The 13,875-nt window shown below is 39.8% G+C and overlaps 1 protein-coding gene across 2 annotated transcripts in view; it reads right to left on the reverse strand.

Moving 5' to 3' along the window:
- The window catches only part of CNTNAP5 (contactin associated protein family member 5), a 307,196-nt gene that overhangs the window by 31,441 nt on the left and 261,880 nt on the right, over positions 1 to 13,875 (reverse strand). For both annotated transcript variants that reach the window (XM_030018519.1, XM_030018520.1), the window contains 2 exons: positions 12,467 to 12,706; positions 10,650 to 10,874 (listed from right to left, as the gene is read on the reverse strand). In XM_030018519.1, coding sequence (XP_029874379.1) covers positions 10,650 to 10,874; positions 12,467 to 12,706 — 465 coding nt within the window. The remainder of the gene's footprint in view (positions 1 to 10,649; positions 10,875 to 12,466; positions 12,707 to 13,875) is intronic.

Raw genomic sequence — 13,875 nt, forward strand, 5'->3', positions numbered from 1 at the left:
TGATTGAATGTGCCAACAGGAGAATTGTCTTTCTTTTGCCTGTGTCTACGGCAGTGCTTGAGTGGAATGTCAGAAACATTTGGTGGCTTTGTGGCCTATGCCCACTAACTTTACATTCAATCTGGACTGCCAAAGCTTGTGTTGAAAATCAAATAGTAATTTTTAAATCATCAGCTGGAAAAGGGAGCATGGCAAAACATTACAGAGAGTGTTCTAGCTCAGGAAAAGACTTCCTGGCTTGAAAGATCTCACCCAGTGCTAGATATTTGACAAAAAAGTCTGCAGAAAACAAAAAAAAAAGGATACCAGGAATTTGGTCTATAAATCCATCATTCATAAGCAATGTCCTTGTCACCTTTCACCAGGACCACAGGTCTTGTGTCATTTAGCCTTGAAGAATCAAACAGCAAGGAAGGTAATGACATGCCTTTGGAGTCTGAGACTTCTCTGCAGGACCTTCATTTACAGGAACTGGTTTTAGATGTGCCCAGATTGAACCCAACATCCCTGCCAACTTCGATAGCGCTTTTTAATGACTTAAACTGGCTGGAGCAGCTGGCAAAACATCTTGCACCACTTGGAGAAGCTGAGGTTAGTTCAGGGAGCACATGTGGGTGGCACACCTAAAACGTACAGCTTTATCACTGTCACATAACATCAGGAAAAATCATTTAAATCAGAGCAGTTGAGAACTCTGATTTGGGAGAAATGTGTATGTATAAAATAATGAAACATTGCATTAGGAAATGGGCCTTGGACTACCCCTGCATGTCCCATTGCCTCAGAGGAACCCAGAAATGAAGGATTTTAGGACCAACAGAACCTCTTACAGCTGTCTGAAACCGGCAGTCACCTTCATCAGACTGTGAGATGTTAACTACACCACCACATCCACCCTCAGCACTCTTCTTCAGCACTCACCTGAGCTACAGCTCAAAGAGAAAATAATTAAGGAAGGCACCAATTAAACAAAGGATGGAATATATTAGTAAGGCTATTGATGTTGCCATTCTGAAAAAAAATAGTAATATTAAAGTATTTAGCCCAGAAAGCCATCTGCTGCTCATAAGGTGGAAATGTTTGTTCATTCCTGATTGCAGAACAGTGCATGACAGTTTTCAGTCGTCTCTACCACAAAATATCTCTCTGGCAACTTGCACAGCTTCAGCATGACAGTGTCCCTCTCCATAGCCTAGATATTTAAAAATGAACCACCATTTTCTCAGTTAGGAGCAGCTGGCTAAGAAACCTGCTCCTTAATTAGCAGCTTCTCCCCAGGGATATTTACTCAGTAAATTTACTCTTCAGTGGAAGTGCCGCTGATGATTCGAAAGAACAGCGCCCATCTCTTCAGTGTCCAGTGGCGTTTAACTAAGAAAGCGCTTGCACATTTTTAGGAGGTGACTCTTGCTATTTGTTTTGCATGGAGAAAACAAAGAGGTTAAACGGTTAAACATGTTTGCTGGTATGATTACTCAGTCATTGCATTTGCTTAGATGACACTGTTTCGTAGGGTTTTAAAAAAAAAATCCACCCCCCAATTTTTTGTAATCTCTCATGGTAGTGAAAAACATAGGTACTTATTTGAATGCTTCCCACTCAAGCTTGAGACATTCAGGACTTAAGGATCATATTCAGACCATCCTATATTAAAAAAAAACAAACCACTTTCAGTTTGCATTTTTTCAACTTAGAAAAAAACACACCCCCAAAAGCCCCTAAAGGAGCCTATCTGGAGGCCCATGACCTCAGTTCACTTTGCAATCCTGCTAGGCAGCTGGAGCCAGATTGAGAATGTCACTTAAACATCAACAAATGTAGCTAGTTCCCTTACGTGACTGACAAATGTGTTTAACCTTCGTAGACATCTCGTTCCCACCAGCCGCCAGTTGGCTTAACACAGGCTGACCAGCAATTAAAAAGGAACTGGCAGATGCTTCTGCCTCCAAAGCTAGAAAATATTGCAAGTCTAAAAGATGACCCAGAGGAGCACAGTCATAGAACTCATCATGCACATACTGAGTGGCTTAAACACTGAGGTTTATTCCACTTTATTCCAGTGGTTTTAAGGGGAACACTTGTCTAAACAAAACAGCCTATGTCCATGCTGATGTGGCAGGGCCTAAAATGGGAACAGGGCTAACCCACGGATGGGGAATAATACTAAACACTGTCTCTCCAGTTTAGCTCATGGGTAAACATACACAGTAGTGTATTTATGTACCCTGGAGGGGATGGACAGAACACTGCCACAGTTTGGGATCTACCAGCTTGATGACTGTTGGCAAATCATCTTCCTTCTTTGTGTCACAGTTTATCCATTGGTGAACTAGATGAATGTTAACATCCTTTGGGAAATGACATGAAGCCTCTGGATGAGCAGCAATTTAAAAAAATGCTATTAGTCACTATCATTCTCTCTCCATTCCTAGATACTTCTTTTTGGTGAAGGAACTGGTTCCTGTTTCTTTTACAAAGTGATGTTACATTAATTATCTTTTTTCCCTGAAGGTGACTGAATGTAAAGATGAAGGAAGGAGCTGAGGGCATCACATGAGTTAAATGTCCCTGAAATTACCTGCTTTCTGATGGTGAGATTTATTCTGGTAAATTTTAACCTCTACATTTGGAATTGTAAAAGTCACTTTAAGACCCTTAATTAACAAAAGCTATCTGTATTATACTATTGGATCTGATGCTCAGATCTCTCCCCCTGTTTTTAAACACACACTGAATGCCATTAGTCTTCTCATGGTCAGACATTCAGTAGGCCCTATGGTTTACTCACCTTTGTATTCAGAAGAATCTTGCCAGGCTTTCATCTCACACTGTACTTTTCATTTAAGACTAGCATAGCAGCCAGGCTGGCAGGAAGAGCTTTTATTCTTCACCCAGTGAATGAAATAAAAAGTACCTTCCTATGAATTTTATTCCAAAAGTTCAACGTGGCTTTGCAAATTACGCATCATCACTAACTCTGTGCGAACAGCTCACAGGCAAAAAGGACAGAAATCCTCTGTTGTGAGACCCTGAGGAATACATACCAACCTGCCCTCACCAAGATCCTGGCTCATCGTTTTCTTTCTATTCCTAATATCTTTCAACCATTCCTGTTTCAGTTTTGGCAGTACAGATACCTGTTCAAGCAAGGACTTGTTTCACGCTGACCTAACAAATAACCATAATGTTCAGCAACAATAACATTGAAAAAGATGGTCTGTACAGAAAAAAAGAAACAATCAATTTGAGCACTACATGATGCCTGTGGAGCAGGAGGGCGAGCAATAATCTTTTAAATAAAACTAGAGAAAAATAATCATATGCCTCACTTCTCAAAACTCCTTTTCATTCTTAACTCATAATAAAGACAGCACAGAACTTTGTGGATTAATGGCTTTCTGAGGTTAATGATCCATGTTTGTGTTGAGCTCTATAGACACTGCCTGGCTGGTCATGAATCTCTGGGAAATGTTCTGCTCCTCTGACCAGTAAGTCCATCTAAGCACTACCTATTTCATAGGTTATGCAAGCCTTTGTGACTGGAGAAGTTGGATCCTTTAATCAGTGACCTTATCCTGATTATAGCAAACTCATAAGGGAAATATTTGAATTTTCATAACAAGCCACAACCATTGGCATACAGAGAACTGACTTATGTTCTTAAGTCATCTAATGGAGAAAATTAGAGGAAGGATGAAATATTTACTTAGTAACAATCCTAATACAAGAACCACATAACGGTAGCATTGTGACGACTTTTCTGTAGCAAAATACATGCTTATATACATATACTTTCACTACTTTACCTTCAAATCCGTACTTCTGCAATCTTTCACAGAATCGTAGAATGGTTGAGGTTGGAAGGGACCTCTGGAGGTCATGTTGTCCAACCCTCCCAGCTCAAGCAGGGACACTTAGAGCCAGTTGCCCAGGGCCATGTCCAGATGGCTTTTGAGTATCTCCAAGGATGGAGACTCCACAATTCTCTAGGCAAAATGTGTCAGTGTTCAGTCACTCTCACAGTAAAAAAGTTTCCTGATGTTCAGATGAAACCTCATGAGTTTCAGTTTGTGCCCATTGCCTCTTGAGTGACCTTGCAATGACGTCTGCCATCTCTCTCAGCACTCATGGGTGCATCCTTCCAGGGCCCATGGATTTATACATGCTCAGTTTGCTTAGGGCATTCCCTGATCTTATCCTCTTCCACCTAGCATACATCTTCCTTGCTCCAGATTTTTCCCCTGGTCTTGACCCTGGTCTTGACCTGGTCTTGAAGGCCAGTCTCGCTTGTAAAGACTAAGGCATAAACACCCAATTTCATCAGGCAAGAAAGATGCAGTTACTTTTTCGTTATCCAGCCAGCATAACTGATATGTTACGGGAAAAATTACCACGCTAATAGGGGAGACTACAGCAAGATAGAGAAGGAGGTTTGCTTGGACCCAGGCTGGCTCTTCCAAATATCATTAGCTTGGGCTCTATGTTGTGTGGAAACAGCTACACTGCTCCAAGGCAGCACTTGAGCCAGCAGTTCTGCTGGACTACAGCTCTCCCTACACAGCTCTCTGTGTCCACAACATAGATAATTCACAATTTAAGAATGACTGAAAAATGACTATTAAAAATACTTAGGGGAAAGGGTTTTGGTAAAATGGGTTCTGAAAAGACCCTCATTTCAGAATTATTGAAGAGCATATATATATGTCTGCAGCATCTGTTAAAACATAGGAGCTTGTGACCTTCTGTCCTTCCTTCCCACCCCTTTCAGGACAGCTCCACAGAAATACAACAATAAAAATGACTTTTCAACTGCAAAATGTGAACTAGGAACTTAAGTCTTCTAGGAGATAAACATCTCCTCCAAGCAAATGGGAATGTATGTTTTCTTCCTAGCTGATTATCTGCAGGCTGTGGTCTGGGGTTTTATGCCAGATAACCAGTAAGTTCAAAGTCAGTCTGTATATATGCAGAACACAGATCAATTATTAACTGCATGCTCAGCATTTCCTGCTCAATGTAATCCAATTACAGTTGCCTTGTACTTCCCTGTGGGTCTCCAGAACATCTCTTGACACTTCAGTATGGCAAAATGATCTTCATGACTATAAGCATGTCCATGAATTCAGCTAATGAGACAGATCTTTCAGTTCTCTTCTTTTGGAAGGCAGATAAAGAAATGTGCCAGAGTCCTTGGCTGAATGTTGTGGCTGCTTCTCCTTTCAAGTTAGTTTTGAACACTTAGAGATTTAGAGTGCCATATGCTAAAACAAACAAAGAAAATTGGGTTTGGGCGCCAAGTCCACCTCTTCCCTCAAAGATTTTTTAGTGCTGGATTTGAACTGAAAACTCTAATCAGTGTTCCTCTTTTCTGTGAAGCGTGTTTACAGCAGGGAATCATCCAAGAGGCCAGAGATGGTTCTCACCACAGGAGTTTCTCTACTGACATAAAGAAACTGATTGGGAGATCTGCCCCCCTACCCTTTCTACTCATGGTGCCACAGCCAGCCTTCCATCTACAGGCAACTAGGGAAAATTTCTTTTGCATTCACTATTCCCGATCTAACTCTCACTGGCCCCTCACTCAGGAAATAACATAAGATTTTAGGGCCTACTACAACAATTGCTTGACATTATACTTGGATGATATATAGTCCAATCTGCCATATGAAATCATTTAATGGCTGTGAACCAGAGATAGACTGGGAACAATTCTCAGTCACTCACAGACAGTTGCTTAAAAACTAGTCTCCTCAACAAAGCTGTCTCCCACACTTCCCAACATGACTCACCTTCCTGCTCTTGATCTTTTAAAAATAACTATACCTGAACCTTGGCACCATTTTCCACTTCAGTCACATAAATTGTGCAGGTTGTTCAATGGGTGTTGAAAGGCTGTAAGCCAGAAGGTGTTCTCAAAAGATAAGACAATTGCACTAGCAATAGCATAGCCTAGAGGGTCATTCTGCAGCAGTTAGTTATGTCCTGTGGTACCCACATCCCAAAACTAAAACCCGCAAGGTGGTAAAGCAAAAGAAACAACAAAATCACCCCCCAAACCCACCCCGGTGCTTCAGTAAGTCCTATTTTCCCTAATTATTTTAGCTTTGCCCCATTGAACTCCAGAGTCCGCAGCATGAACAGAATCAAAAGATTCTTTGCCCCAAAGACTGAACTATATTTTTGGCCTTTTTTTACCACTGAATGACAAAAGCTTTGGTTTTGCTTGAGAAAAGTTGTTGGAGATGCAACTCAACAGACTTGCAAGGCAAAAACAATAAGGAGAATTTACATGCCTTCAACAGAAAGGCTGCTTCTGACTTAGAGACAGGAGGAGATTACAGTAGATTTCTAGTTTACTAAAAAGAAAAAAAACAGTAGCTTCTCGCTGATGATGGTTGCTTCTTTTTTGCAGAGTGTTAATTCAGCTCACCTCTATTACAGATTTTTGTTTCTTTTCCTATTTACTTCAGATATCAGCTGATTTCAAGACCTTATAGGACAGGGCAGTGGAGTTGATCTAGGTCCTGCTACTATATTCTGAGCATCAGAGACCTAACAGAAGAATTATTCAAGCTGTTTTCATTTGTACCTTTGTTTTTAACTGTACCTTTTTCCTTGTCTTTAACCTTTCCTATGCAATTTCAGTCTTGCTCTCAAAAGAAATTGAGAATTGAACTCACTGTGATGGTAATAGGTATTGGACAGAAACAAAGAAAAAAAAGGACTCAAATTGTTAGTTTCTTATGAGATCAGATAATAAATACAGATAATTTTTCAATCACTCTAGGATAGTTTGAGATTCTCTCTCTTTTCTCTATCTGCTGTTTTTCCAGATTAGGAATCATATTGTTTCCATGGAGAAAGCCAACAACACTGAGAATCAAAGACTTGGAAAAACATTTTCTGGACAATATACTTCATCATATTCATATCACATCTGATTACTTGCAGGGGGGAAGGAAGGTTGGAGAAAGCACTAACAGTTTCTTTCTGAACATTTTTCTCCCCCATCAATTATTGTCTTTAGGGATCAAGGCAAAGATAATAATACTAAGGTACTGGTAACTTGGTGAAATCACGTAAATGCAAAAATGTACAGCAAAAATTTAGCCTGGGAAAGAAAAAACTATTTTTTTTCTTGGAAGTAGCTTCTCATGATGTGAATAACTTCTGTGGACTGACACACTGAAAAGGCTAATTAGAGATGTTTACCCATTTTCTGTCGCTTAGTAATGGGCACTATAATTTGAAATTTCTACAGCACTGATATTAAAAAGGCACGGCCAATTATTACAGTACTGCTAATCTTTTGGATGTGGGATCAATGCGACTAGGGGAGCTTTACATACATACCCATCTATATACATGTATATGTATCCATCTATATACAATACATACGCATCTATATATACGCATAATTTAAAAATCCATGGCTACAATATGTAAGATTGGGGAGGACAATGCTAAGTTATTGCATACAATTTGCAAAGGCACGTGTATGATTTAGAAGTGTAAGTATTATCTAATGGTGGAAAGAATCCCTAAGTCATCTTTAAAAACATCAACTTCCAAAAACTTACCCATAAGCTGCCAGGACGTGAGCCAATTGATCAGAGGTAAGAACAACCTTGTGATATAGGTAAGTTCTTTGGGTGGGAACTGTTTTTAGAAATATTACCTGCTAGGCACTACTGAGCATCTCATTTTATAGAAGGAGGTCATCTTTATAGGTTTAGAATTGTAGCTTCTACATTGACATATGGTGGTACCCAACATCTGCCATAACTTTACCTTCTTCATGAACTACCTGCCTTCTAAGGCTTCAAGCACTGGAAGGGCTTTCTGTGTGGGCAGCATTGATCTGGATGGGTGAAGCCATGAGTGGGCATGAGGAGATTTCATTTCCTTTCCCAGACCTGACATTGGCCTGTTGGGTAACTCTAAATGAATCATATTACTACCAGAATTCTAGTGTCTCATTCAATACGTACTGTATCTTCTAATGATCTGATCTTCTTTACAGACTGACAGTACAAAGTATGTTGGGGTTAAATGTGATTATTTATTGATTTTACTGAAACCAACTGATTTTACAGGAAACATTTCACACCTGACTGGACTAGACCACAGCTGCCTATACAAGTTCACTTTTATATAAGCCCCTTTTAACATAGTCTAATCATGAATAAACCTTGCAGACACTTTCACTTCTTTTATGTTAAATATTTAACACAGAAACTCTCTTCTCATTGTCACTTTAATTAACTAGTAATTTGCCTAGTTATTTTGTGGATAATAGAAAAGAGGAATAACAGGATACATGAGCAGCAGCTTCAAAAATACTTACAAAAGGTGAAGTATTAAAGTATACATAGACTGTTTCAATATAGTTTCTTAACAAGTGGAAAGGGTCTTGGGATTATGGCAAAGAATATTACTGCTCAACTCTTAAGTGAGAATGCCCATTCCTATTTCACCAGGAGCCTAACGTTTATTTAACCAATCAGTTATCCAGCAGGGACCTGCTTAGGTCCTACTATACACTGTCAGACTCAGCAAGATTCCTTGAAAATGAGCCAAAAAGAGAGAAGGAATCGTGCTCACTTTTAATGCTACAAAGGACGTTGTTATTCATAGTCCAGTAACTTTATGGCAAGCATAAACCTCTTGGAGGAAGAAAGAGTAACATATCTGAACATTATTTTCATTGGAATAATTTCAATTCCAACAAGACTAAAAAATAAGAGGATATGAGATTTAAAAAATTATTACATTTGGGACAAAAGGCAGAGAATATACATGACTGAAATGACTGTCTTGAAAGAATGACACAGAAGCATGCACAGAATAACCCTGAGAGAGACTTTCAGGAGTTAACCAAGGTCAGCTAGTTATCTTAATAATTCTTTGCGTATAGTGCTACATTTTATAGTACAGAGTTTTGGAGCCTGACATCTCACCACCCCTCTAAACTACTGTTATCTTCATTTTACAAGTGAGTAAATAAGAGGAACAGATCTGAGAAAAGCACCATTGTTTAAATTGCCTGAGTGTGGTGAGAGCTGCTCCACCTAATTTCCAGAAGTACTGAGAGTCCCTGTCTCCATCTGAACCAAAGCGGAGATCTGCAGATGGTGCAGCTGGGCAAGGCTTACCTCTGCTCCTGCTGAGCTGCTACAAGAGATCCTGGTGTCCTGATCGCAACCCCTTCCCCAACCACCATTAGAGTCCCCCCTTCCAGAATTTCACAATTATAGCTTGCTTATGGTTGTATTTCATTAATAAAAGTCAACTGACTCATGTTTCTAAGGTCATTTTACACTACTCTGGCAGCAGTAAAGGTGATTTAAATGGATACTACATTTTCATTCACTTTAGGGCTATTTTCAATTGCCTGAGTACCATCAAGAGACCTGAGTGTGTAACTGAGAAGTAGATTCCAAGGCTTCATCTCAGCAAGAGCTAACCTCTGCCACCCTGGAGTTACACACCAGAATATTCATATATCTGGAAATCATAAACACTTGCCTCCCAGAGCAAATCAGAGATGGAAATCTTGGACTGGATGGGAGAGGAGAGAGGAGAGAGTGTTTCCTCAGTAGTCCCACTGCCCTGCTGCAGCTTTGCTTAAGGGAGATGGGTCCAGGCTGATACTGTCCCAGCTGCCCCTCCCAGAGATTTGGATATTCATCTCATGGCAGCCCGAATACTAGCCACATGACACAAACAGGAGATAAACTACTGCAAATCCCATATAAAAAGTAAAACCTTTTTTTTTCCTTATATTTTCGTTTGACAGCACTTGAAAGCTTAGCTATTTTGGAATTTGCAATGCTTCAGAGTGGTCTGGGTCATTTGGTCAAATGTACATTTACAACAACCACATAGCATTAACTTTCTATTGTTCTGCCACAGTCTAGTGACTCACCAATATGCTTACTCATCACTTCCAGTGCCTGATAACTGTTGAATAATTCAAACATCCCCATTTTTCTAGCATGATGTTTGTCTGGAGTGAGTTTCTGAAAGCACTGCAAAGACTCAGGAGCCAGAGAAGACACAGGCCCTAAAATCTTTACATGTTTTCATAAAGTCCTCACACCAGGTACGTTTTCATAGAAAATGGATTTACACCTCATGTTTTGGTTAGTGAACCTAGAAAACTTTGACATTTTCTGGCTTTAATATTCAGACATACTGGCCGTATTCCATTGAAACAACCCAGTGAAGAGCAATACGTGTGTGAAGACAAAATGCAAATGATAAAATGATAATATATTTCTGCACCAAGTATTCTTGTACATTCATGGTATTTCTCATTCCCTTATTTTGGAGGCCTAATGGATCTCAGTGTGGAATAAATAGCAAGGAATTGCTATTGTACAGTCTTGCCAAATGAAAGTCAAAGCACATTCTAAACCCCAACAACATGATTATTCAAAGACTGACTAGGCAAGTGTAGCACTGAATGCCAAATAAAGGGACATAAACAAGAGTGATAGCCATTTGCATGAACTGAATACCATGAAGTTGATAAACTTGCAGACACAGAAATGAACTTAAATCAGTGCAGAATTCTGTACTTTTCTCACAAAAAACTTAACAGAGTTACACTGATCTCCCTTTGGTATCAAATCAAGAGTACTTACCATTCTTGGAGAGAATCACAGCCAAATATTCATGAAAGTACGTGTTGATGTACAGCAGAAGGCTTGGAGTATGTGCCGTAAGAAAGCTAAATGCAATATTTTCCTTGGACATGACAGCATCCACATAAATGGCAGAGCTTGAGGTGCTTGCATTTTTTGTGACAGGATAAGGTTCTTGGAAAATATAGGTAATGGAAGTGCCAGCTTCAAATAATGCAGAAACCTCTGAAAGCATATATAAACCAAGGGAATAATTTCAGCTACTGCATTTTCAGATCTCCCAGACAGGCATGGACATAAACTGCCTGCCTCAGAAACAGAACACTGCAAAATGCCCCTGACCCAGCTGACATTAACGGTCCCTTAGTCTGTATGAGCAGTGTGTCCTTCCTTATTGTCTGTTTGTCTGGCACAAAGAAGGACGGTGTATGGAGACAGGCCTCTAAACTCAACTATTTTAGTGCTGGAATCAGAGCTCCACAAGATGGAACAGCCCAAAATGTCTGTCAGCCAAATAAATGCTCGGTTCACCATCTTCTGACAGGTGACATGTAAGGCAATATTCTCTGTCTTCCCCCAACAGTAAAGACAATGTATTTGTCCTTTCCAGTCTCCTTTTTAAACAAAGTCGTTTTTAAAGCAACACATCGACCCAAAGTCAGCCAGTATAGCAAGCTGTCTTTGGTAGCTCCAAAAGAAGAGAAACATCGACCTGTGCATTCTCAGGTCCCGAGAACTCATGCTTGTGTGTTCAATAAAACAACATAGTCTAGCCATGAAATACACAGGTGTGATAACAGCAGTTTTTTCTAATGTGAGGCACAGTAAAGTCAGGATGGTGATATCTTCAGCTACAGACTGACTGCAAGTACTTTCTCCAACAAAGCAGCTCCACCTCTACAGCAGCATCTCCTAACAGGACACTATGTGGTTATTTGATAAGCTTCTCACGGCACTGGTGCCAAATCCTCAGCTTATGTAAGTGAGCATAATTCCGTGGACTGCATTACAACTAAGCCAATTTACACCAGCAGAAGATGCGGCCCACTTTGTAAACCTGTTGCGTTTGTGAGGTGAGGGGCAGCCATGGAAATTAAAACACTCACATTGCACTTTGCTGTTATTGAGCAGTAGTTTTGCTAGTTCCTTCCTCTCCCAAAGAGCATGCCATCTAAATTGGATGTTCTTTATTTGCCCTGCTCATTTTTCTGGTGTTGGTAACATCTCCTACGAGCCACCAGGAAGGTTCAGTGAGGACACGTTCACCACAGACCGAACCATGCAAATCAGTTTTCTCCTGAATGCTTCATGCTTATTTTTAAAAACTCTTAACATTTGGATGGGCTGTCACAGGAATGGCAAAAAAACATAAAAGGACTACCACTTTTTGTCACACCATTTCTTCAAAACTCTGCAAAGAGAAGTTCTCAACATCTTGTTAAGTTGTACAAAGCTGCATGAGGTTTAAAGACAAGCAAACTGAACATTCAGACATGGGCAGACAACTGTTATGAAAAATTTCAGCCCTATTTGTTAATGTCTGGGCCAAGTTACATACAACTGAATACAGGAATCATAGTGGGATATAGTTGGTAACTTTAATAGTACAACTTACACAATTTTAATTTCTGAGGCCATCACCGAAGTCAACAAAAAGAGGCATTATAGCCTGCTTCAGATAAACACTTGGTAATGCTGAAGGGACAGCTGATATTAGAACACCTTCTTGTAACATGGGGGACACCAAGCCGACATGGGTGAAACTGTGCTGTAATTCAGAGACCATTAAGGACTTAGGATCAAAGCTCGCTGCCTACCTTCCTTGCAGAAAGGTCCTTCATAGGCTGAGTTGGTACAATCACAGGAGTAACCATTATACTTCTCCACACATTTCCCTCCATTATGGCACAGGTTACCATAACTGCTGCAATGTCCTGGACACCCAGGTTTAACACCAGGTGTCATTTTAGCTCTCTCTTCAAGGTCAAGTTTCTGTCCATTTAAATGCAGAGATCGAATGCATCCCAAAAAGCCCTTTTGTCTGGAAGCTGTTCCCCCTGAAAAATAGAGAAAAAAGGACATGCATTCATTGATGAGTCTGCACAGTAATCAAAGCCCTGAAGTCCAATCCAGAGGTACAAATATGAATCCATGAATTAAAAAAAAAATATTATCTATTATATATCAATGCATACAGTGGCAAAAGATGACAGATGGACAGCCCTGGAAACTAAAGGTCTCTATTTATCTTCATGAAAGGACTAAAAAGCCATATGTGACAATTCCTTGTTGCCGTTCTTCTCTTTCCTGCCTTATCTACTGCCCTGTCTGGGATTTAAACTGCAAATTCATTTGGGAAAAAGATTAGTTTCTTTATCGTATGTCTGCATATCACCTAATACATGAGAAACCCAAACCTAAAATTTTTTTTCCTATTTGTTGCCACAGTACAGAGTATAAATAACACTCTAATCCCAACAGCAGGTGAGTTACACATGCTGATGAGTCCAGATAGCAGGCATGAATCATGTTCAGCACCAGGCCTGCTGGCTGAAGGGAAATGACTTGAGTCAGAATTTATGCATGACTGCCCAACCTGATGTTGCATGTGAATGGTTGTTGTAAGCAAGAAACATGAGTTCAGGTCACAGATGTGTTATTTATTACAATTGTTAAACATAATTGCATTTATTCCTGAAGACCAGAGCTGTATGGATCTGCGCAAGAGGGCAGTTCATTCTCTACAAGCTAACTAGTTTCTTGTCTGCCCAATGAAATTGCAAAGTGTTACAATGAAGACACTTTTTCTATTAGAGGTGGTCTCTGAAAATGATAATAATGATGATTGTTAGAGTACTTTGTGAAATATCACCATTTATCTCACTGTAGGCTTTGTTTGGCAGTTGCCAGTGTTTTGCTTTTGAAGATACTGCAATTTTGATCGCTGCAAAGAAATCTAATTCTGGTTCAGGAATTATCAGCATTTGTTAGCTCTGAAATGCTAGCTTTATTGGTGATTCTCCTGCAAAAGTAGTGTGAAAGAAGTTATCTTTCCAAATTATTCTTCTGTAGAAGTTGGTTCTGTATCAAAGTGCATGAGATAAGAGAATAAATCTTTTGATAAGTCCTTGCAGAAGAGCATCTGTTTTTTCATAAATTGTTGAATTAAAGCAAGACTTCTGCAAACTAACAGATTGAAGCAATAGTCTGAAATGGAATCTCACCA

The sequence above is a fragment of the Aquila chrysaetos genome, chromosome 6 (genome assembly GCF_900496995.4).
Source record: "Aquila chrysaetos chrysaetos chromosome 6, bAquChr1.4, whole genome shotgun sequence".
Classification (NCBI taxonomy): domain Eukaryota; kingdom Metazoa; phylum Chordata; class Aves; order Accipitriformes; family Accipitridae; genus Aquila; species Aquila chrysaetos.